At 44.6% G+C, this 23752-nt stretch overlaps 1 protein-coding gene and 1 pseudogene across 1 annotated transcript; one reads left to right on the top strand and one right to left on the bottom strand.

Moving 5' to 3' along the window:
• Positions 1-1395: 1395 nt before the first annotated feature.
• Ldhd (lactate dehydrogenase D) lies at positions 1396-6553 on the bottom strand. The gene is made up of 11 exons (XM_005403452.2): positions 6425-6553; positions 6154-6266; positions 5781-5922; positions 5465-5606; positions 5177-5336; positions 4668-4867; positions 4460-4588; positions 4247-4374; positions 3537-3627; positions 3327-3438; positions 1396-3248 (listed from the first exon to the last, which is right to left on the bottom strand). Exons 1-11 carry the CDS (start codon positions 6494-6496, stop codon positions 3083-3085), a joined length of 1455 nt encoding a protein of 484 aa, XP_005403509.1. The 5' UTR covers positions 6497-6553; the 3' UTR covers positions 1396-3082.
• A 5485-nt stretch (positions 6554-12038) lies between these two features.
• Positions 12039-16549, top strand: LOC102028638 (annotated as a pseudogene).
• Positions 16550-23752: the final 7203 nt, after the last annotated feature.

Genomic DNA, 23752 nt, shown 5'->3' with positions numbered 1-23752 from the left:
ACTCCTGCCCGCCTCAGCCTCTGCTCCCCATCCCACATCCTGCTCCTGTTCCTCCATCCGTGTCTCAGTGCTGACTCAAGGGCATACTTCACCGAGGCCCCAGAAGGCCTGGTTTGAGGCTGAGCCAGCTCAGAACCCTTAACCACCCACTCTGGTTCGCAAAAGTTGGCAAACTGCAGGAAGCACAGGGCAAGGGGCAGCAGTGCTTGCCCGGCTTGTCTCCAAGCCAGGCAGCTGCGCTGTAGGGCCTCCTGCTGAGCCAGCCAAGGAGAGCGTGAGAGGGGGACAAAGGCCCCACACCTCCGCCCTGAGCGCTCCCGGGCCTGCTCTTTGTGCTGTTGCCTCAGGGCCCAATCCCACCAGGGCCTCTGGCTTCGCATTCACCTCCTTCAGATGCTTCCTACTTGGTGGTGCCTACTTAGCGCAAGGGCATTCCATGCAGGCCAGCAGCCACGCTCGTTGAGCTCAAACTGAAGAGTTGTGGTTCAGAGTCTGGGCTTGCCTGGCTCCCTGCCCTGGGGGACCCTGGGACCTAGGAATGCTGCTGCAGGAGTAGCGGCCAGAACAGGGGTGCTGCCTGCGTTTGAGCTGTACTCCTTGGCAGAATGAGGAAATGACTTCATTCATCTGAATTTGATTGTTCGCATGTGAAGTGAGGACAAAATCACGCAGCTCAGAGGTCACTGCAAGGGTCGGGATCTGCCCTGCAGGCCTGGAACATGCGCAGCAGGCTTCCCTGTAGCTTTGTCACCGCAAAGGGCGCAGTTCTATTCACAGCACCTTCTGCTTCTGCCTGGCAACTGTGTCTCCCTGTTCTATATTTAATTCCACCAGCAAAACTGGTGGGGCAGGGCCCAGCTCGGGAGATTTCCTTGTCTGACCCCTGGATGTGGAGATGGTTGCCTTGTGTGCCCACCTTGGCAGCCTGAGCCCAGCTGCCTTAGTGGTACCACAGTCAGCCAACTGGTGTGCAGTGGGTGAAGCAGGTCTGGGGCCCAAGGTGGGTGCTATTCCCGGCTCGTGCTCATCTATCCTGGGTGACTTTCCTCCCACCTGGCACACTGCAGCCCTCTGCTGGCTGCCACGTCCTCTGCGTTCTGTCCCGATCGTCGGCACCTGGCATGTGGGTGGGAGCGATGTTTGTGATCTCCACCCAGACAGCTCTCCAGAATCCCACATTCTGAAGGATTCTGGAAAGGCCCTTGCTCTGCCTTTGTGGGAGGGAAGAAAGCACGGAGGAGACTGCTCATTCAATAGCCATATAATACTGTTGACGTTTATAGGGGAATGTCCTTAATCTTAAGAGATAGATGCTGTGATCTACGGGCGAGTGCTTTCAAGAAATGTGCAGTCTAATTCTAAATGACTCCTCCGAGATACACAAAGCAAATAATATAAGTGTCTATCGTCAAATCTTTATGGCTGGTGTTTCCGTGAATGGTGGTATACTTCGTTCCAACTTTTCTGTATGTTTGGAATTTTTCTTAATAAAAGAACCTGGGTACATGGCCATTTGCAAGTGCCCACTAGCTGCTAAGCCCTGGAGTTCACATCAGAGAAAAGCCCTGCCAAGGTAGAGGTGGCCACTGCAGAGTCCACCCCAGGGCAGGGGTCTAAAGGGGCGGGGCTGGAGAGCTGTTTCCTGGTAAGCATGCTGGGGGTGCTGTGGGGAGAGGGGCTGATGCAACTCGCCACCAAACCATCCTTGGCACACAGGAATGTCACAGAAGACTGTCCTCAAGCCCACATCCATCTCTGTCTGCTAGAGCCCAGTGTGAGCACAGAGGAATTCCAAGAACCAAGATTGGACTGATGAAGTCCCAGGGTGGCAGCCTGTGCCCAGGGCTTTATGCAAGGGGTGTTAAGGGCCCAACAGGGCTTTGGGGAGGGCATGAGGTGAGCTGGAGGGTGCTGTTCACCTCTGCGCGAGCTCCTCTGCATCCTTCACCCCGTCTCCTTCACTAACAGGATCAAAGGCCCTCGGGATGGGGGACATGGACAGGACTGCAGGCTCCTGGGATCTGCAGTGGGTAGGGGCTGGACTGGCCACCAAGCCTCTCTCTAAGCCCGGGAGGTGGGTGGCTCAGAGCTGAGAACTACAGGCCTTGGAGAGAGGAGTGCTGGGCCACAGCTGCCCCTAGTAGACGCAGTAGTGTCTGAGCTTTCTGGTGTCAGGCGCCCTCTTGTGGGCCTAGGGGTTTAACTACCAAGTACCCCAGATTATGGCTCTGGCCAGGGATCCCACAACATGTCAGGCTGTATGCTGGGCTGACCCAGCCTTTGAGACCAAAAGCTGCTAGGACAATATCTTGAGCCACAGAAAGATGTGGGACAAGGAGGATAATCTTCCATTTCTCATAGTTGGTAGCACTGCTTGAAGAATGTGTTTAGGATGCTCTAAAACCCAATTCAGGCCTGGTGAGGCTATCATAAGTGACCACCACCATGGGCGGGACCTCTGCCTAAGGTTGTTAAAAGCACAGTAATTGGGACAGGGACCTAGCTTCCTTCCAAACCCTGGGCACCATCCCCTCCCCAGGCCACTCTAAGTCAGGACACACCCAAAACAAATGGGTCACTGGCCCCAAGACAGGGAATCTGAAGGAGAGAAGTTGGCACTCGGGGAGGAGATGCCTGCCGATCTCCAGACAGCTGAAATGGATTTCAGATTCACTTGGGCCACCCTAAAGAAAAGACCTAGCGCCCTGGAGTGAGAGGGCCCTTCCTGTCCTAGGAAAGGAGTGTTCCTGTCACCAGATGTGGGCAAAGGGTCCTGGGCCCCTGCAGTGGGGAGGCCTGAGGAAGGCATGAGCTCTCAGCCATGCGGTGACCCACACCAGCTCTCGCAGCCCGGACAGATGTGTAGAGCCAGAGAAAGCAGCTTCCTTTACTGGACCAAAGGTTCCTGAGGGCAGCAAAAGGGGCAGCAAGGAGCCCAGCTTCTCTCTCTGTCTTCTGGCTCAAGTCCCAGCGACAGAGGGCTGGCAGAGACAGCATCAGCCACTGTCCATCCTTGTAGGGCCAGTGTTTCCAGAAGAGTCTGTGTCTTCTGGGCGCTTGCAGGTCAAATACTTGGAGTTCCTCACAGCACCTTGCCTGGGTTCATGAGGCCTCGGGGGTCCAGCATGACCTTAAGCTGCTGCATGGTCTCCAAGCCCACGGGGCCTACCTCCTCCTGTAGCAGCTGCCGCTTGCCCATTCCAATGCCATGTTCCCCGGTGCACGTCCCACGGAGTGCAAGTGCCCTCCTGAGATGCCATGAGAGGGACCCTTAGCAGGTTCTTCTCCCATCCCTTCTGCCCTCCCCTACCCCACTGGGCTCCCACCTGCCCAGCTCTTCTGCAAAGGTCTTGACTCTCTGGAGCTCCTCAGCATCATCTGGGTTCACCAGCAGGAGGCAGTGGAAGTTGCCATCACCTACATGTCCAACAATGGCTCCTGGGGGCCCAGAGGACACAGCAGTCACTTCCGGCCTCACCTTCCCTTGGCCCAGGCACTAGTCAGCCCCAGCACCTCCCCACCTCACTCCATCGGACCTGTGAGTCCCGAGGCCTTCAGCTTCTCTTTGGTGTGCACCAGGATCTCCGGCAGCTTCGAGATGGGCACACACACGTCGGTGGAATAGCCCTGGGTCAGAGGCAAGCCTGTGAGGCTCTCCCCTTACCCCTGCCTGCTGGAGGTTCAGGGGTCACTGTGGTCAAGGCGAAGGAAGGGTCTGGGGGGATCTGGAGTCAGCTCTTGGCCTCACGGAAGGAGAGGGCTTGCTTTTATCTAGATGGCTGGCCTGGGTGTGTGTGCCAGGCCTTGCCAGCCCAGGGCCCTCACCACTCCTCGGCTATGTGCAGGGCCACCACACCCACATAAGCCTCTGCAGAAGCTGCCTGGGACCCAGCCTCCCTTCTGGTTTGGACTGACCCCTTCTTCTCCATGTCTCTTCCTCCAGGAGGCCCTCCCTGTTGTGTTTACAACCCTAACAGCCCAGCACTGCTGCAGTGGCTGGTTGACTGGAAGGACTCCAGGGATGGGCAGACAATGGTCCTTTTCCTCTAGGCAGCATCTGAGAAATGGCTGGGCGGTGCAGTCTGTAGTCACAGGTTGCAGTGCTACTCAGCGAGACTTGCACCCCACCCCTCACTTTCAACCCCTATAGGCCTCAGCCTGCTGCTGTATACAGCAGGGTAGGGGGCTGAGCTAAAGGATCATGGGCCAAGCTGTGGAAGCCACTTCCACCCCAGTCCCAGCTCACCTTGAACCCTGGAGCCAGGGCCAGGAACGCGTACCAAGCGTTGTGCCGTGCGGTCCAAAGCCGGCTGCGCTCCTCTGCTTCCTTAGCCCAGGAGAAGTGGGAGGCTCTGTTGTGCTGGGTGATCACCTCTGCAGTCAGGGAGGAAGACTGACCCTGGGCTCCACACTGGGGGAGCCCTGGCCGCATGCTCCCACAGTCCAACCCACAGCACACCTGCCCGCTGCAGCTGCTCTGCCAGGGCCTGCTCGGAGCCATGGAACTCGAGGAAGAGGGTGGGTGCCACAGAACAGTTCAGCTTGCTGTACCTGTTGCAGGCGTCCATCATGACCTCATCCAGGAACTCTGGGACGAAGGAGACGGATGGCCAGGTGAGGCCCGCCCTTCTGAGGACCCTGCGCGGGTAACCCAGTCCCCGGCTCACCAATGCGGGCCACAGGCACCGCAGCCTGGAGCATCTGTACAGTGCTGTCCACCGCAGCCTGGACACTGGGGAATGCACAGGTGGCAGCCACGGTGGCTTCAGGAGTTGGGTGCAGGCGCAGAGTGGCGGACGTGATGAGACCCAGTGTCCCCTCGGAGCCCACAAACAGCCCTGTGAGGTTGTAGCCAGCTGCAGTCTTCCTGGATCCCAGAGACGTAAGGCAGGTGATTGCCCAGGCTGTGCGCTGAGAAATTTCTGCCCAGAAGTCAGGAGCCGGAACCCAGTGCACCATCCCCTACATGGCCAGGTCTCAGCTGGCCTCCTGCTTCTCTGACTGTTACTCTGCAACCAGGTCTGCCTTTTGCAGGGACAGTGAACCCCATCACTATCCACTGGCCCATTTGCGGGGCTCCAGGCCTCACCCACCCATTCAGGAGGGTGGCTGGAGGAGGGAAGCCGGTCAGCCTCAGTGCAGGCTGGGACCCCAGGCTAGGGGCAAGGGAGCTCACTTGAAATGACGACCCTGGCCCGCAGTGTGAAGCAGCCGCCCATCAGGCAGCACCACCTCCAGGTTGATCACGTTGTCACGCATGGTGCCGTAGCGCACCGCGTTGGTGCCTGAGGCTCCAGTGGCCGCCATGCCACAGAGAGAAGCATCTGCACCCGGGTCTGGAGGGCAGAGAGCAGGACAGGGCCACCCAGGCAGGGAAAATCAGGGTCCTGCGAAGCCCCAGAAATAGCCCAGCCCCAGCTAGCCCTCAGGCCTCCGAGGGAAGGTGCCCAAGCCCCAGGCCTACCCACGGGAAACCAGAGGCCACAGTCACGCAGGTGGGTGTTGAGAGCTTTACGGGTGACACCGGGTTCCACCACCACAGAGAAGTCTTCTGGATTCAGCTCCCTGATCCGGTCCATGTGGGTCAGGTTAACACATACACCGCCCTGGAGGAGGGATCCTGAGAAGGCTGGCTGACCTAGCCTCAGGGCCAGGCACAGCCCGAAAGACCCTAGCCCTTTGCAGAGCCCCCCAGCAGCCAGAGCAGAGCCCCAGCACGGCTGGTGGGGATGGCCGCGGACATGACGTGCCTAAGACCCAACCTGGGGCACCCACTCTACCTGCAGGGCGCAGACTCCCCCCTCCAGGCCGGTGCCGGTGCCAAATGGGATGATAGCCACACCCTGGCTGTAGCACAGGGCTGCCAGGCGGCTGACCTGGTCCACATTCTGGGGCCACACCACGGCATCAGGAGGATGGCACCTGGAAGCAGACCTCGGAGCTTTAGAAGGATGTGGTAATTGGTCCTGCCCATTTCAAGGAGCCAGGAGGTGTTGCAGGGCCTGAAGCCACAACTAGGTGAGGGACAGAGCACATGGCCTTGTTTGCAGAATGCCAGAGCACCCTCAAACAGGTGGGTGGGCACGAGGACAACTCAGACTTTGCGTCCCAGCCCCAGGGGGTGTGCGGGGGGGGGGGAGGCGGTTCTGATACCTGTACATCGACTCATCGCGCCCGTGGTGCTCTCGCACTGCAGCAGCAGTGGACACATGGGGGCTCCCCACAACTGCCTCCAGAGCCTCCACAAAGCCCTTGCTGAGTCCACGCTACAGGGGAGAAACGTTGCCAGAGTCACCCCAAAGAGAGCCGGGTCACAGCCTGCCCCTGTGGCAGGAGAGACGGTGCAGCCTTAACAGGTTGCACCTCGCTAAGGCAGGGCCTGGGAAGTGGGAACCAGCCTCCCCTCCCTCCCAGCCCCCCTGACCTGGGGTGCACTGGAGCAGTGGCTCCTCCAGGGCAACAGCCCCCAAGTTACAGCCCGGAGTAGCAGGGCCATCGCCGGACTGCGACCGGGCAGCTGGTTTAGACGGCTGGGGGGCGGGGACACCTGGCTGCTTATCTATCTGCTCATTGGCTGCACTCAGGGGTGGAGTCTGCTTAAGGTGGAGGGGATTTAAGGTGGCCCTAAGACATGGCCAAATCAGAAGAGTCCGTGGATGCCAGGATCAACATTTTAAAAGAGAGGGGAGGCTTGCCAGACACACTAGGAAACTGTGAAGGTAGCCATTCCCTGCCTTGACAGTCTGCGATGGCTTCCAGCGGCCCTTCAAAAGCCTCGTGGAGGACTTAAAAGCTCTGCTGGCTGCTGTAGACCGCTCCACCTGCCCCACTTGCTTCTAACCTTTAACCTCCGGGCGAGGCTTCCCTTTTGGTTCCACTCCACCCAGCTCCAGCCAGGCTCAGGGCTTGGCATAGCCCCTGCTCTCCGTTGGCACCAGCTCCTGACTATCCTCTTGGCTGGCAGAGTTTTTCTCCCCTTGCAAGTCTCAGGCTAGTGTCACAGGGCTGCTATCCGGGCCAGGAGGAAGGGAGCACGCAAAGGCCCTCCCAGGATGGAGTGGGGGTGGGCAGTGGGGCATGCCAGGAAGACTTCCTGGAAGAGGGGAGCTGAGAACTTGCACCACTCCACCGGATAGGTGAAGACTCATATGTCTTTCGTCTCCACCTCCTCTGGGGCGCAGCCAGGAATCGGGTAGGTGTCAGGCTTGAAGCTATTCCTAGGTGAGCTGTAAGAGGCCCCTGGCAGGCATCGCTGAGATAAAACTACGTGCAGCTTTGGTTTTCTTCCTTTGAGTCATGAACACAAACTTCATCCTCATCCTCACCGAGTTCTTCCCCACAACCGCGCTTGGATAAGTTTGCCAAAAGCCAAAGTTCCAAGCTGGGCGTGGTGTCATCCTTCTGTCATTATAGCACCCTGGGAGACTGAGGCAAGAGGATTACAAATTCCAGTCCCACCTGGGCAATTTAGCAAGACCTTGTCTCAAAATTTTAAATTTTGAGAATGTAGCTATGTTTGGGGAACATAGCTCAAGGTGAAGGCCCTGAGTTCCATGTGTGTATGTAGGGGGTAACTACAAGTTTATTTATATCTAATTGGCTTTTATTCACAGTTCATAACTTAGAGCTGCCTCTAATTCTAAAAACTGGACAGCAACAGAACAGTAGGTCTTGCATGGTGGGAAGAATGGTAGAACAATAGAAATAAACCTGATTGGTTAACTCAGTTTACTTTTCTTTTTTGGTAAGAACTAAGGCAGACTTCTTAGGCCGACTCAGGTAGATTAAAAGTCTATTTTCAGGGAAAACTGGAGTGTTTGGGAATCTCTCTGCCTCCTTGAGGTTTCAATTTGATTGTGTGGTATTTAGCATGAGTGACTCCATTTTGGTTTGGTTGAGTTTGTTAGGGTGTAGTTCAAGTGCTCAGTCCACAACTGTAGCATCCCAAAGATTTTGTTTAAATTCATACTTATACCCTCAGTGTGCCACCAGCTGGCTTGTCTAAAAAAGAAAGAGAGCTGGCGATACAGCTCAGTGACACAGTGACTGCCTGGCAAGCACAAGGTCCTCAGTTCAATTCCCAGTACCAAATTAAAAAAAAAAAGAAAGAAAGAAAGAGAAGGAAAAAAGGTCTCTTTTGCACTTAGTACAAGATCAATACCCATTAAAAGTCCTTAATGCATTTGATTCACATGTCTCCCTTCCTTGCTTGCTTGCTTTCTGTCTTTTCCATGCTGGGGTGGAACCCAGATCTTCCCACATGTTAAGCAAGCAACTACACTTCCAGCCCATCCCTATTTGTCTCTGGTCTTTTAAAATCTACAATTTCTCCCCATGCCAATGATTTATTAAAGAAACTGGTTCATCTGTTCTGTAGCGGTGTCCACATTCTGTTTTCAAATGACTGTATCCTAATGGTATTATTTAATATATTTATCTAATCTTTCTATTTCTTGAAGCATTAAGAATTAGCTGGGTTGTCGTTTTCTCAGGGAAATGTTTGGTATCTGCTTCCTTCTTGGTGGCCACCAGCCACATATAGCTGCTGAGTACTTCAAAAGTGTAACTGAATATTTGATTTCATTTAATTTTAATTTTGGAGTGTTATTGTGCTGTATAGTACAAATGTAGAGGCTTAATTAGATACAGATTACATTTTCTCCAGCAAGACAACTTCATGGATGGTACATTTTGGCAGAAATTTAAAGGCTTAACCAGGTGTGGTGGCACATACCTGTAGTCCTAGGATCAAAAATTTGAGCGCAGCCTGGGCAATTTAGTAACTTATAGAAACCCTGTAGCTCAGTGGGAAGATCCTAGGTTCAATCCCCAGTAATAAATAATAATAAAAATAATAATAAAATAAAATACCATGATTAAAAAAATAAAGTCTTAAAAATTTCAACTGGCTAAACACAATGACGCACATCTGTAACCCCAGCATTCAGGAAGCTGAGGCAGGAGGATTGCTGCAAGTTCAAGGCCAGCGTGGATTACATAATGAGCTCAAGGCCAACCTGAACTGCATAGTGAGACCTTGTCTCAAAAAAAGAAGAAAAAAAAAAAATCCCAACTGGATGAGAGGAGAAGATTTAGGAGGTAAAGAATTTCTTTTGGGGAGATGGAAATATTCTGGATTTCATAGGGGTGATAGTAGTGCCACATTGTGACTATACTAAAATCTGCTGCATTGTATGCTTTAATAAATAGAGGAACAAAATAATTTATATTTTCAGTAGTAGGGATTGAACCCAGGGCCTTTGCATTGAGCTACATCAGCAGTCCCTTTTACTTCTTATTTTGTAAGACAAGGTCTCATTAAGTTACTAAATTAGAGTTGCTCAGGCCAGCCTTGAATGTGTGATCCTCTTATCTTAGTCTCACACAGTGTTAGGATTATTGGTGTGTTCCATCATGACTGGCTTCCTGGTTTTTTTTAATTAACGTTAAAATTTTTTGGCTTAAGAAACAGCTGGGAAGTCAGAGATCAGGGTGCCTGCAGATCTAGTAATAAAGTTAATTTTTAAAGAAAAGTTCTACATTTACGAAAAGTTACATAATATATTTTCAATTTATACACTTCTGCCAACCAACATCTTACATTAAATGTTATGGTATGTATATTATAATTAATGAAACTATTATTAACCAAAATCCATAGTTTGTCAGACTTCCTAGTTTTTAACCAATATCTTTTATATCCTTTCTGTGTTTCAGTATTCCATGTGGGACACCATGTTAGCAGGGCTCCTTGGAAACATGGTTGATTATAGAGTTTGGGCACAAAAAAGGCAAGGTGAATATGGAACATCTAATGGTAAAAGAAAATAAGGAAGTGCTCAAAAAAAGAGTAGGTCATTGTAAAGGGCAGAGAAACCTATCTGAGAGAAGCCCCCAATGGTCCAAGATGGCATAGTACAACAAAGTAAATAATAATAGAGTTAGACTATGCCCTATAGAATAAAAGAAATGTCTACAAGTCTGTACTGATAATAAATAAATGAGGGAGAAGGAGATCTTTTCCTTAGTGAATAATTCTAACTAAGCACTGTAGAAGAATGAAGAGAAATAGAAATCACCATTAGCTGGAGAGGTAGCTCAATGTTGGAGCACCTGCCTAGCATGTGCAAGTCCCTGGGTTTGATCCCGGCACTGAAATAAGTACAGTGCTCACTTCAGCAGCACATATGCTAAAATTGAAAGAAATAAGAAAATTAGAATGCCACAAAAGTAATGTTTGTGGGCAAGATCCACTGGTGGATCTAAAAACAGTGGGTGAAAGTTTGAGGAGAAACAAGCTATTTGCATGGTTTTAAAGTATCTTCCCCCAGTGTATTAATTACAAGAGGAAAAGTTAGGCAGCTTTGGATCATGTGTTTCTGGCTATGACATTTTGAGAATGGTCCACCATCACTTTTGTGATATTTTTTGCCCAAAATGCATAATCTCAGTCTACTTATGAGAAGACACCAGACAGCTTCAAACTGCTGAGTATGGTATCAAGTAACTGATCAGTACTCCTCACACTGGCATGTCATAAAAGAAAGACTGATACACTGTCACAGACTGTAGGAGACAAAGGAAATGGGATGACAAAATGCAATTTAGGGTGGTAATAACATCCCTGGGGTGGCAGGTGATGTTAGAAAAAAATGGTAAATTTACATTTGTGGTATTGTGCCAGTGTTAACTTGTTAGTTTTGATAACTATATGTGGCTATGTATGATGTGAACATAATGTGATGTGGCTGATGATATAGTTATCATCATATGTGGTGATAACTATATGTGGCTACATATGATGTTTCTGACTGTGACAACACAGTCAGAAACATATAGGAACTCTCTGTGGTCTCTAAGGAGGAAATTTTAGAATTCTAATGATAGATGTAAAAGATAATCTCAATAAATTCATTCCATTGCATTGAGTGGCCCAATTTAATATTCTTAAAAAGTCAAATAGAGCCAGGCATGTTGGTGCATGCCTATAGTCCCAGCACTCAGGTGGCTGAGGCAGGAGGATCGTTGCGAGTTTGAGGCCAGCCTGGGCTACAAAGTGAGTTCAAGGCCAGCCTGAACTGCATAGTGAAACCCTGTCTCAAAAAGACACACACACAAAAAGAAGTCAAGCAGGACATGGCTGTGTATGATTTTTTTTGTTGTGGTTTTTTTTTTTTTTGGTTTTTCTCTGGTACCGGGAACCGAACTCACGACCTTGCGCTTGCCAGGCAGGCGCTTTGCCGCTGAGCTAAATCCCCAGCCCCCATGGCTGTGTATGGCTGTAGCCCTAGCACTTTCAAGACCAAGGCAGGAGGACTGCCACAAGTTCAAGTTCCAAGCCAGTCTGGGCAACACAGTGAGTTCAAGGCCAGTTTATAATACAAAGCAAGACCCTGTCTCAAAATCAAACAAAAAGAGTCAAATCTCACAAAATTAATAAGCTAATTGAATGTAATCTAAATCTAAATTCCAATGGCAATTAAAATTTTTTGAGATAAAATTCACATAACATCAAAACTCACAATTTTAACACCACTGTATCAGTTAGCTATTTCTTTATTACAGACCTAAGGTGATACACTTTTGCTGTTGCTCATGCGTCCACAGGTCAGCTGGGTAGTCCTTATACTCTTTGTCCAATTTTCTTGTCTGATATGGAACTTACAGTAGTCAAAATCATAGAGATGAAAAACAAAACAGTGAGGGCCAGGGATGTAGCTCAATGGCACAGCGCCTGCCTGGCAAGTGCAAGGTCTTGAGTTCGATTCCTGGTACCAAAAAAAAAGAGTGATTGCCAGTGGCTGGGGGGAGGGGAGGATGGGAAGTTAATGTTTAATGAATATGAGGTTTCATTTTTGTAAGTAGAAAAGCGTTATGGAAGGAGAGAGTGCTGATAGTCACACAGTACCCTGGCCTCTATGCTGGAAAATGGTTCAGAGGGCAACTTTTGCATGTGTATTTTCCATAATAAAATATGAAAAAAGGGTGCTCACTTCAGCAGCTCATACTAAAATTGGAACAATACAGAGAAGATTAGCATGGCCCTGAACAAGGATGAAGCTCAGGTTCATTTTTTTGAAACATGGAAGGATCATTTTGTTGCATTTCCCTTATTCTTCTTTTTAAAAGAACAACAAAGCCCAAGTCCTAAAAATGGTTTATGTTGAACTCTTACATTTGAATTAAAGATTGTTAAACATGAAAAAAGACTAAAAACAAGCAAACAAAACCATTCCCCCTCACCTCTCTCACCACTGATCTGACCTCCTTACCAGTAAATACCACCTGACCCCTGTATATTCTACTTTTTGTTTATTTCCTGTTCCCTGACTAACGCATACATTCCACAGGGCAGAGAGCCTTGTGTCCCCTTCAAGCTGTACCCTGCTGTGGTTCTGCCACCCAGCACCTCTAGGACCCCCTGGGTTGCAGGAATGCAGGATCACAGAGGAGAAAATAGACACTTGGAGGAGAAACCTGAAACTGTCAGCCTGTAACTTAAAAAAAATGAATCACTCAACCCTGACAAGGAGCAGGGAATCATTGTTTATATTTGGTAAAAGATTCTTAAGCATTGACCTCCTTTGGGTGCATGAAGGAACAGAAATTTAACAATCTAGCTCTGTTTGGGAATGCTGTAATAGAATATCACAGGCTGGGTTATTTATTTATTTATTTATTTATTTATTTATTTATTTTTGAGACAGGATCTCCCCTTGTGGTACAAACTGGCTTTGAACTCATTATATAACCCAGGCTGGCCTCGAACTCCTGCCTCAGCCTCCCAAATGCTGAGATTACAGCCCTGTGCCACCCTGCCTGGCTCAGACTAGGTACTTTACAATGAACAGGAGTTTATGTGTTATTATTCTGGAGGCTGGGGCGCTCAGTCTTAAGCTACCCACATCTGGCAAGGGCCTTCTTGCAGTGTCTTCCCATGGTAGAAAGCAGAAGGGCAGGACAGCAAAAGGTTGAACTTGAGCCTCATGCCCTTCTAACATGTTAGTGCAACCCTGGCGGTGGGGGGGGGGTGTGCTCCTGACCGCAGCACCTCCCCACACTGCTGCCATGGGGATCAGGGGTGCCTAGCATAATAAAAATGTAACGTGATCAGGAAAATCCAGACCAAGTGAAATCCTTCAGAATGCATAATGTTTTCAACAAATAAATAGCAAAGAATTTTTAAAAAAAGAGGTGGAGAGAATGAGACAGCTGCTTGGCCCAGAGCTGAGAGGTTTGAGCTCCACCCATTAGGATATCAGTGGCTGCTCTTTGGGAAGATTTGGAGAGAAGATCTGGTGTGTGTGTGTGTGTATGTGTGTGTGTGTGTAAAGAAAGCAAAAGTATACACTATCAAAAACTAGGTAACAAGGACGGATGTCAGCCAGTTCAGTCTAGGAAGTGGGAATTTCCTTACTACAAGAGCTGCTGTAATTATGGGTAAAGATTGTAGAAGTAAAGATGAAAGAAGACAGTCAGACTTTATTATTGAAAAACAACCAGTACAGCATATTTGGGGAGAAAATGGAACCAAAATTTCAAATTTTCTTAAGGATATGAACCAGCCAACTCACAGTATTTTGTCAGAGAATTGTGATTCTTTTGTTGGTCAAAATATGATCAATTTATTAAGCATAGATCAACAAACGTTACAGAAAACTTCTGACAAGTATGTTATGATATTTTGGGAAATGCTTGTTTAGTCACTAATTCTGATGAAAACCATTCCACTGGCTGATGCGTTGAGTATTTTTACTGCTCCAGAATCAACTTTTAATGATTCTGCATTTAATAAACAAATTGTCCAGAAAAACGTCTACCCATCAAGAACTATCAGAAAGAGCACAACAATATAGTAATGAAATACACGATCTTAGTACTTCTTTTGAGGACTTTTATCCAGCCAGATATGGAAAACATGAAAGTGATTACCAGGAGAAAACGTCACAGGAAAGTATCCAGGAAAATCCAGGGAACTCTGTGTAATAGACCTTTGGAAGAGCTGCATCCTAACCAGTCACAGGCCTGGGGCCTTGGTGAGATCTTGCTTCTTCACAGGGTAGTCAGTTCTGCCAGTTACTCTTCAAAGCTAATAGATGGTTGTTTCAGTTCTAGATCAGAGATGTCACCTGGAGATGACGACTGTCTTAGTTCCTTTTCTCCTTGCTGAGACAAAACACTCAACATCCAAAGTTAAAGGAGAGAAGGTTTATTTTGGCTCACAGTTTGTAGAGGTTTCAGTCTATAATTGGCTGGCTCCAATGCAGAGGACATAGCAGAGGGGCATCGCAGAGCAGGCAGGAGGCAGCAGAAGACAAGCAGCAGCAGCAAGGGACATGCAGCAAGCACAGCATCCCTCCTTCTGTCTCTTACTTTATCCCTAAGGACAGGTAGCACTCACACCTTAATCCTAGCATCACACTGCGAACCAAGCCCAGTATCACAACTTTGATCCCAGCATCTCCCACCCTAGATCCAGCCGCCTCCAAAAAGCCCCTCTTGTGACCACATGAGGCTTTGAGGGGACATCTAGATACAAACCATTACAAAGATCAAATATTGCAACAAGCCGGGCATGGTGGTTCATGTCTATAGTCCCAGCACGCAGGAGGCTGGGGCAGGAGGATCACTGCGAGTTTGAGGCCAGCCTAGGCTACAAAGTGCGTTCAAGACCAACCTGTACTACATATGGAGACCCTGCCTTTAAAAGCGTCCATATATAAATTGAAGACTCAAGTACCATATCCACCAAAACCACAGAAACAAGTAATCCTTTTGTCTAAAAAGGATGGAAGAATTTTCAGGTAATAGGATTGTTAACAACAATACCAAAGTTCACAAACAGAATTTTTTTTTACCTGAATTCAATGAAAAATAATACAGATCAATTTCCACAACCTCAGTGCAATTCAGCACAGGCATTGGAAAACAAAACCTTTAATTACATTCTGCGGGTTGTAAAATGTGCACAGGGGCACAGAGAGAGAACCTTTAGTAGAGGAAAAATTAGATGCTGCCATGCAGTGTGAGATACTTTCCAAATGCACACGTGGGAGGAATGTGTCTTCTCTTTGCAGTATTGAAAGCGCACTGACAATACTAAGGCAGAGGGCAGGAAATCCTTAAGAACAAGCAGTAATTTAAAATCTTAGTCTAGGATGTCGCATGTCACTTGACAAGCAATATAGGTGTCCAGAATTTCCTATTATAATAAGGAATGAGAAAATGTAGCTAAGTGGAAAGTGAAAGTATTCAGGGTGAATATTTATGGCTCTTTATAAGATATTTTAGTATTTATGCGCTTAATTTTGTACATGGGCGTTTAAAAAATTTATTTATTTTTGTTTGGAGACAGGGTTTCTCTGTGCAGTTCAGGCTGTCCTTGAACTCACTTTGTAGCCCAGGCTGGCCTCAAACTTGCAGCGATCCTTCTGCCTCAGCCTCCCAAGTGCTGTATTATAGGCATGAGCCACCACACCTGGCTTTATATGGGAATTTTATATGGGCATCTTTAAGTTTTCAGAAAATTATACTTTAAATTTTTAGAAATTATACTTGTAAGTATATTATCATTCTCTTGTTTATTATTCATGACATTTAGTGATATACTGTTATTTATGGAATAAAAATATGCTTTCTTTCTTGTGGGATTTATTTTAAAACAGTGCAATCACATCTTACAGAAAAAAGTGAACAAAATGCTTTCTTCCAGAATTTCAAGGAAGAAAATTTTAACTAATATCTAACAGGTTTTATGCTCTCATTCTAAGAATTTTGTTACCTACTTCTCTTTAATGTTACACCCCATTTAAAATTATGGATTGGGACAAAAAATGTGCTAACCAGACATAATGCAATACTACATACTTGTTGAAAATAAAGGATAAATTTGAGACCTTTTCTGGAAAATAGATATGCCTGGAAAATATAATGTTAAATGAAATAAATCGGACACACAAGGTAAATACCGTATGGGAGCTCTCATTTGAGTAAGTCAGAGTACAGATACGTAAAGAGAAAAATAAAGGATGGGTAAAAGGACGCAGGGAGATAGATCTTTTGCAAATGGAAAGGGGACCCGGAGATCCGGGGTGAGGGAAGATGGTGGGGGAAGGGGAAGTAAAAACGTTGACGATGTGTCGTGTACATCTACCAAATACCCTCCGTGAATGTAAACATCATACGTCATAAACATGAACTAAAAATAATAATGAAAACGGGGAAAGGTGATTTAGAGATGGAGGAGGGTGGTGGAGAGGGGAAGAGATGGAGAGAAAACATATATTAAAAGATATCAATAATTGCAATGTGTCTGGATCCTGTCTAAAATTTGATTTGTTTTAAAGTTTATTTTGGTACAATAATTGTGCACGTTTATGGAGTACAGAGAGATAATTTGCTACATGATGTACACTACGTGCGACGATCATCTCAAGGTCTTTAGCGTGTCTGTCTCCTTAAACATTTGCTGTTCCTTTGTGTTGGGAACCTTCAACCTTTTCCACTCCAGTACTGGATCCTGAATGTCCCCCAGCTGCGCATGCGTTGAAGGCTGGTCCCTAACCTGTGGCGCCTTTAGGAGGGGATGGGACCTTCAGGAAATAGAACTTGGCTCGGAAGCACACGAGGGTGTTTCGTGCAAGGTGATCTCGAGCCCACAGCCCGTTCCTCTGTCTCTTTGCTTCGCAGCCACCGTACAGGAAACAGTCCTCCTTCGCGTGCTCCTGCCTGATATCCTGGACTGCCACATTTGAAAGCAGCAGGGCCAGGAGAACGTGGACTGAAGCCATGAGTCCAAACAAACCTTTGCTCCTTTTAAATTGATTACCCCAGGTGTTTTGTTACAGGGACGGAAAGCTGATGACACAATTACTAATGTGTATTTTTCTCATTTCATTGAGTGGATACTGATACTGATGATGCAAAAGCAGTTGTGGGCAAAGGTGCTGGTGCCAGGAGTAGCGTCAAACAGCACAAGAAGCTGTACATTCTTCATTCTCCTGCTCCTTCCAGAAACAAGTGCCACTGTCAGCTAGGAATGACCTTGCAAAGCAATAACAGTTATTGATTGCCTTATATCTCTACCTTTGAGTGCATGACTTTTTATGTGCATGACTTTGTCTATATGAAAAAGTAGAAAGTGTGCTGAAAGCCTTCCTACTGAGTACAGAGGCACAGTGGTTGGCTCCAGGAGAAGCCCCTGTGCTGTTGTTTAGGTCATGAGCTGAACTAGCCACTTTTCTTATGGAACAAAGGCTACCCTATCAAAAAGAATGACTGACAAACCATGGTTATTCTGGCTGTGCATTTGGCTGACATTTTCTCAAAAATGAAATAATCAGTACAACATGAGCCTTCAAACTGGGCATTGTGATACATGCATGTAATCCCAGTAGCATGGAGGCTGAGGCAGGAGGACTGTAAATTCAAACCCTGCCTGAGCTACACAGTGACGTTTTGTCTCAAAAGAAACAAGACAAAAATAAATAAGTGGAACAATAAAAAGAGATGTCATACAGAATAAAATTTTGGCAACGAACTGTATCGGCCCTCTAATATTTAAGAGTTCTCTCATGAGAACAGCCCCGTGATATTAATGTTGTCATTTTGTACTACATAAAAAAATGTGTCAACATTTAGATCTGCATAACTCTGTGAACCATTCTTTGTTTTTCAAATGACCAAGGTATGCTGTTCCAAGGAATGCTTTGAGCCAGGTATGGTGGTATGTGACTATAATCTCAGCACTGGGGAGGCTTAGGCAGGAGGATCACTGTGAGTTGGAGGCCAGCCTGGGCTACAAAGTGAGAACCTGTCACAAACAAACAAATCCATGCTTGGATAAAAGATGCATTCAAAGAGCAAAACCAAGGGTGTTTTGTATTCCAGAGTAGAAAAAGTTCATTGATGTGGGGATGTTTAGTGATATGTGATTGTGCCATATGGTGATGGTACTTTTTTCTTTTTTTTTTTTGAGACAGGGTCTCTCTATGCAGTCCAGGCTGGCCTGGAGTTCACTATGTAGTCCAGGCTCACCTCAACCTCCAGCAGTGCTGGGATTACAGGGGTGTGCCACCATGTCTGGCCTGGTGATGGTACTTTAATAAGTAAATAAAAATAAATTTTTTGTTGACATTCTGTGAACAAACCCAAGATGTTTTTATTTGTTTGTTTTTGGTTTCTTTGAGTCAAGGTCTCATTATGTAGTTCAGGCTGGCCTTGAATTCACTGTGCAGCCCAGGCTGGCCTTGAACTTGTAGTGATCCTCCTGCCTCAGCCTCCTGAGTGCTGGAATTTCAGGTACGTGCCACTACACCTGACTAACATACCAATGCTTATGATTTAGGACATTTGCTCCATTTTATTTTATTTTATTATTGTTATTTTTTTAAAAAACAAGAAGTTCTTTTTACTTTTAACAGATAAAACTTAAGTATTTGCTTCATTTTAAAGTGTCACTGTTATTTACAATTAAAATCTTTTTACATCACATAGCAGTGTCATCCAAGTATGTACATAGTGGCAGGTTCTCTGTATGTTGGAGCTAAGGGACATATTAAAACATATGCTTGGAGGTGTAGGTAACTGAAAAGACAGCACTCAGAAATCTTAGTGGAGAGTCAAAAGTAAAAGTAAAAAGCAGTATTTCAGTAAAATTATACATGGTGCTTTTTCAAGAACATCTTCTACACTTTTCCTTCACTCCAAAAGAGAAAGTAATAGAAAATAATGTGGTTTTGAATTTTGCAAGTTCTATAGAAACACGGCCCACACACAGAATGCCTATTCGGTGGTGCTATGTATAAAGTGATTAGGGGAGTGTGTGTGTATGTGTGTGTGTGTGTGTGTGTGTGTACACTGGGGGTTCTCTTTTTAAAAAAAATCTCAGTTTTTAGTTTCTTAAAAATATGCATAGTTTTTATAAAAATAGAACCATGCCCCACGTGTTCTTGTGTGATTTCCATTTTTTCATTTCTCAATGAATCAGAAGCCTTCCCCTTGTGGGGCATACACGTATGTACACACTATCATTTCTGTGCCTCCCTCAGTGCTACTAGCTTTTCTTACTTGCCTGTATTGAGCGATTTTCAGGCTGTTTCTAATGTTCTGCAAATATAAACAACAAGGCGAAGAACATCCTTATATGTACATCTTTACACAAGACTAAACATTGTGCTCATTTAAAATTTATAAGTGATAAATTTAGTGGTTTTAAAGATTTTGAAAGATTTTATGTTACAGTCTCACCTGAACTGTGTAAAAATATTTTTTACAATTTACTCCTACCCTATTATTATTCTTTGAATATTAGTTAAATCTATCAATAAGATTATATTAAATATGCTATAATATTGCTTTTCTTCTATTTTTAGTAATCTTTGATAAATTTATGGTTCTATTTTCTGTTTATTCATATGTTTAGCCTATTTTTCTTACCACAGTATTTATTTTTAAATTAACTTCTAAGAGGAATTTATAAATTAAGACTATCTTTTATACTTGAATTGCATATATTTTCCCACTTTATTTGCTTTTTAACTTTGCTCATAGGAATATATGAGAATTTAATTTTTTTCTACAGTTAAATTCATCAGTCATTTCCTTTTTAATTTCTATTCTTAGCATCATACTTTCTCATCTAAAGAATATTTAAAAAATTTATTTAGCATGTCTTTATAACTCCTTTGATAGATTCCATTTTAAAGTTTAAATCATGAATCCAATTTATAATTAGTTGTTCTATGGGCAATTGTAGGACTCTTAATGCTTTTTCTTCTAGATTATTAATTGGTTATCCAACAGCAATCATGGAAAACTGCAATCTCTCACCAATGATTTGAAAAGAAACTAAAATAATATACAGTATACTCCTTTGTCTTTATTTTGTTTTTCTAAGGTCAGTACCAAAAAGTTTTTATTTTACCTTTGTAATACTTTTTTTTTTCTTTTTTGTAGTACTCAGGATTAAACTCAGGGCCTTCACATTAGTCTATGTCACCGTCTTTTGGTCAAAAAAGTTTTTATTTTGAGATAGAGTCTTGCTCAGTTGTCCAAGCTGGGCTCAAACTTGGGATCTTTCTGTCTCAGTCTCCCACGCTGCTGCAGTTACGGGAATGAGCCACCATGCCTGGCTTGTAATACATTCTTTTTTTTTTTTTTTCCCCGATACCAGGAATCTAACTCACGACCTTGCGCTTGCCGGGCAGGCGCTTTACCGCTGGGCTAAATCCCCAGCCCCTTGTAATACGTTCTTATATCTGACAGATATGGCTGTCCTTTTTGCTTGTCCTGAGCAAGCTGTTTCTCTCTGTGATGAAATATGATATTATTATCTCCTCAAACAAAAAAGATAATAAAAAACTGTGCAAGAAATAATGAAAATACCTTGCTAAGACTTAGATTTTTAGTAATGTTCAGTTATGCAACCATCACATTGATCCAGTTTATTTTTCATTTTTTATTGTGGTAAAAATATAAAATATATCTTTTTCAGTGGGAGTAAAAACTGATGGCCTTGTACATGCTGGGCAAGTACTCTACCACTGAGCTATACCTCAGCCCTAAATTTACCACTTTATTTATATGTATGTATGTATGTATGTATGTATGTGTTTTGAGACAGTGTCTTGCTATGTAGTTCAGGCTGGCCTTAAACTCACTTTGTAGCCCATGCTGGCCTCAAACTTGCCATGATCCTCCTGTCTCAGCCTCCCGAGTGCTGGGATTATAGGCGTGCACCACCACACCCAGAAAATTTACCGTTGTGAAGTGCTCAATTCAAGTTGGTCGTGGTGGCACATGTGTGTAATCCCAGAAATCTGGGAAGCTGAGGCCAAAAGATTTTAAATTTGAGCATAGCCTGGGCAACTTAGTGACCTAGCGAGGCTATGTCTCAAAATAAAATATTAAAAAGGCCTGGCGATGTAGCTCAGTGTGAAGGCTGTGGGTTCAATCCTTAGTACAGCAAGTAAATAACAAAGTACACAATTCAGTGGCATTGAGCACATTCACGGTGTCATATGAGCATCACTACTATCTCTTTCTGGAACCCCTGCTCATTCCAAACAGAAGCTATACCTATTTGCATGTACTCTCCAACCCACCTTCCCTCAGTTCCGGGTAACCATTGCATTTTCTGTCTCTATGAATTTGCCTGTTCCAATACCTTATATAAGTAGACTCATACATTATTTTTCCTTCTGTTCCTGGCTTATTATATTGAGCAATATGCTCAAGGTTCTCAGTGTTCTACCATATATCAGAACTTCATTCTTTTATATGGATAATATTCCAACATATATATGTGTGTGTGTGTGTATATATATATGTGTGTGTGTGTGTTATGTTTGCTTTATTCATTATTTGAAGGACACTTGAATTGTTTCTACCTTTGACTCTTATAAATTAAGGTTCTGTGACTGTGGATGTAAACATGTTGCTATGAACCTATTTAAGACTAGTATTGTTCTAATTAAAAGCCATTTGTTACCACCACACACCCATTGGAATGGACAAAGTCCACACACGGACAGCAGGAAATGCTGCTGAGGATGGGTGTGGAGCAGCAGAAACTCTTATTCATTGATGGGGGGAATGGAAACTGCCACTTTGGAAGGCAGTTTGGCAGTTTCTCACAAACTATACTCTTACCACACCATCCAGCAGTTATGCTATTTACTCAAAGCAATTGGAAACTTACGTTCACAAAAAAACCCTGCACAAGGATTGGATAGCAGCTCTATTCATAACTGCCAAAACTCAGTAGGTGAATGGATACACTGTAGTCTATACTGACAATGGAATATTATGCTGTGCTAATAGGAAATAAGCTATCAAGCCATGAAAGGACATGGAGGAAACTGAAATGCACATTACTGAGTGAAGGAAGTCAATCTGAAAATTCTGTATACATGAGTTCAAAAATGTGACATTCTGGAAAGCACAAAACTATGGAGACAGTAGAAAGATCAGCAATTTCCTAAGTTGAGAGGAGGAAGAGATGAATAGGTTACACACATTGTTAGGACAATGAAACTAGTATTCTGCATGATACTGTAATGGTAAATATGTCATTATACATAAAAAAGATGCAACATCAACAGTGAACTCTAGCTATGGACTTTAATTTTTTTAATGGTATATCTCAATTATTTAAATCTTCTTTTATTTATTTTAAAGAGAAAGCCCACTAAAAACAATGATACAAAACTTCAAAACAAAATAGTAGGAGACAATGATTAGTACATTGCTTATTGTTATCTTCAAGGTAGTTGTTCAGATGACAAGATATAGGTACGAAAAATTGATCAAACAATATGAGCACAAATCTTTCTTTTTAATGAACTAATAGAAATTAGTAGTACAGTTGTCCCTTGCTATATCTTGGTTCACTTATTGTGGCTTCACTGTTTTGTGGGTTTTTTAAAAAAAATCTAATTCTGTATGGCAGAGTTTTCACTATACCACGGGATTTTGCAGTTTACAGGTGTTTATATTTATGGTTTTAATTATTTTGGCCTAAAACAATTTAAAACAATATAAAAATATAAAAAATGTTAATTCAAACATATTAAAAGAATATTAACTCAAAATAAAATACAATATGTATTTCATCAGCAGATGAATATCGTACTCTACACAATGGAAATGTAGTACGCCACTATTGCTGGTGCAAGTTTGCCAACGTGATTGTACACAGCACACTATTGGCTGATGGAATGGAAGATAACCAACCACAGCACTGTATTCTGTATCCTGGGCGCTGATTAGCTCAGTGACTGTAGCATCGTCTTTCTGCTCTCCCACACAGTGCCCACACGTTTAGCGTCCCTCCTTGTCCACTTCATATTAAGTACCCATATAGAATTTTACATGTTGTTAAAATTACGTAGATTTAAGAGTGTAGAAAGTGTTTAAGAGCATATGGAATGTTTATAAGAGTGTGGGAAAGGTTAATAAGAGAGTGGTAAAGGTTTATAGGAGTGTGGGAAGGGTTTATAAAGCCTTAAAATATATATAAATAATAAAATAAATACAACGCCATTACTTTGCGGATTTTCACCTATTGCGGGGATCTCCGGAATGTAACTCTCGCGATAGGTGAGGGATCACTGTACAACTATCTTAACTATTATATACATATATTTTGTTTTCCTTTTCCCTTCTTTCTTTTCTCCTTTTCCTCATCACAGTTTCTCTTTCCTTTTGAACAGTTTCTTCCCATTTCCCAGTGTCTATTGTACATTTTTAGCTATCGACTTTTATAACAAGTGTCCACTCTGGTTTGGGCTGTTGAGGGTAGGGGAGGCCATGTGTGTGTAGTGGGGACGGGCATTAGAAAATCTGCTGTACTTTCCGTTCAAATTCTGCTACAAACCTAAAGTAGCACAAAGACTCCTCACGCAAGATGAGTAAGTGTGGAGAGCTATTCAAACAATGTGACTATAATTAACAATATTATGTTGTATACCTGAAATTTGCTGAGAGATTGTAAGTTTTCTCAACACACATACACACACACACACACACACACACACGGTAACTATGAGAAGTGATAAGTACATTAATTTATTTGATTGTGGTGAACATTTAACAATTATATATCAAGTTATCAAATTGTACATCTTAAATACACAGATAACATTTTTTGTCTTTTTTTGAGACAGTTTCACTATATGGTTCAGTGTGGCCTTAAACTCACTCTGTAGCCCAGGCTGGCCCTGAATTCTCAGAAATCCTCCTACCTCAGCCT

The sequence above is a fragment of the Chinchilla lanigera genome, unplaced genomic scaffold, assembly GCF_000276665.1.
Source record: "Chinchilla lanigera isolate Chin_1 unplaced genomic scaffold, ChiLan1.0 scaffold00083, whole genome shotgun sequence".
Taxonomy (NCBI): domain Eukaryota; kingdom Metazoa; phylum Chordata; class Mammalia; order Rodentia; family Chinchillidae; genus Chinchilla; species Chinchilla lanigera.
This window is presented reverse-complemented; position numbering and strand designations above follow the sequence as displayed.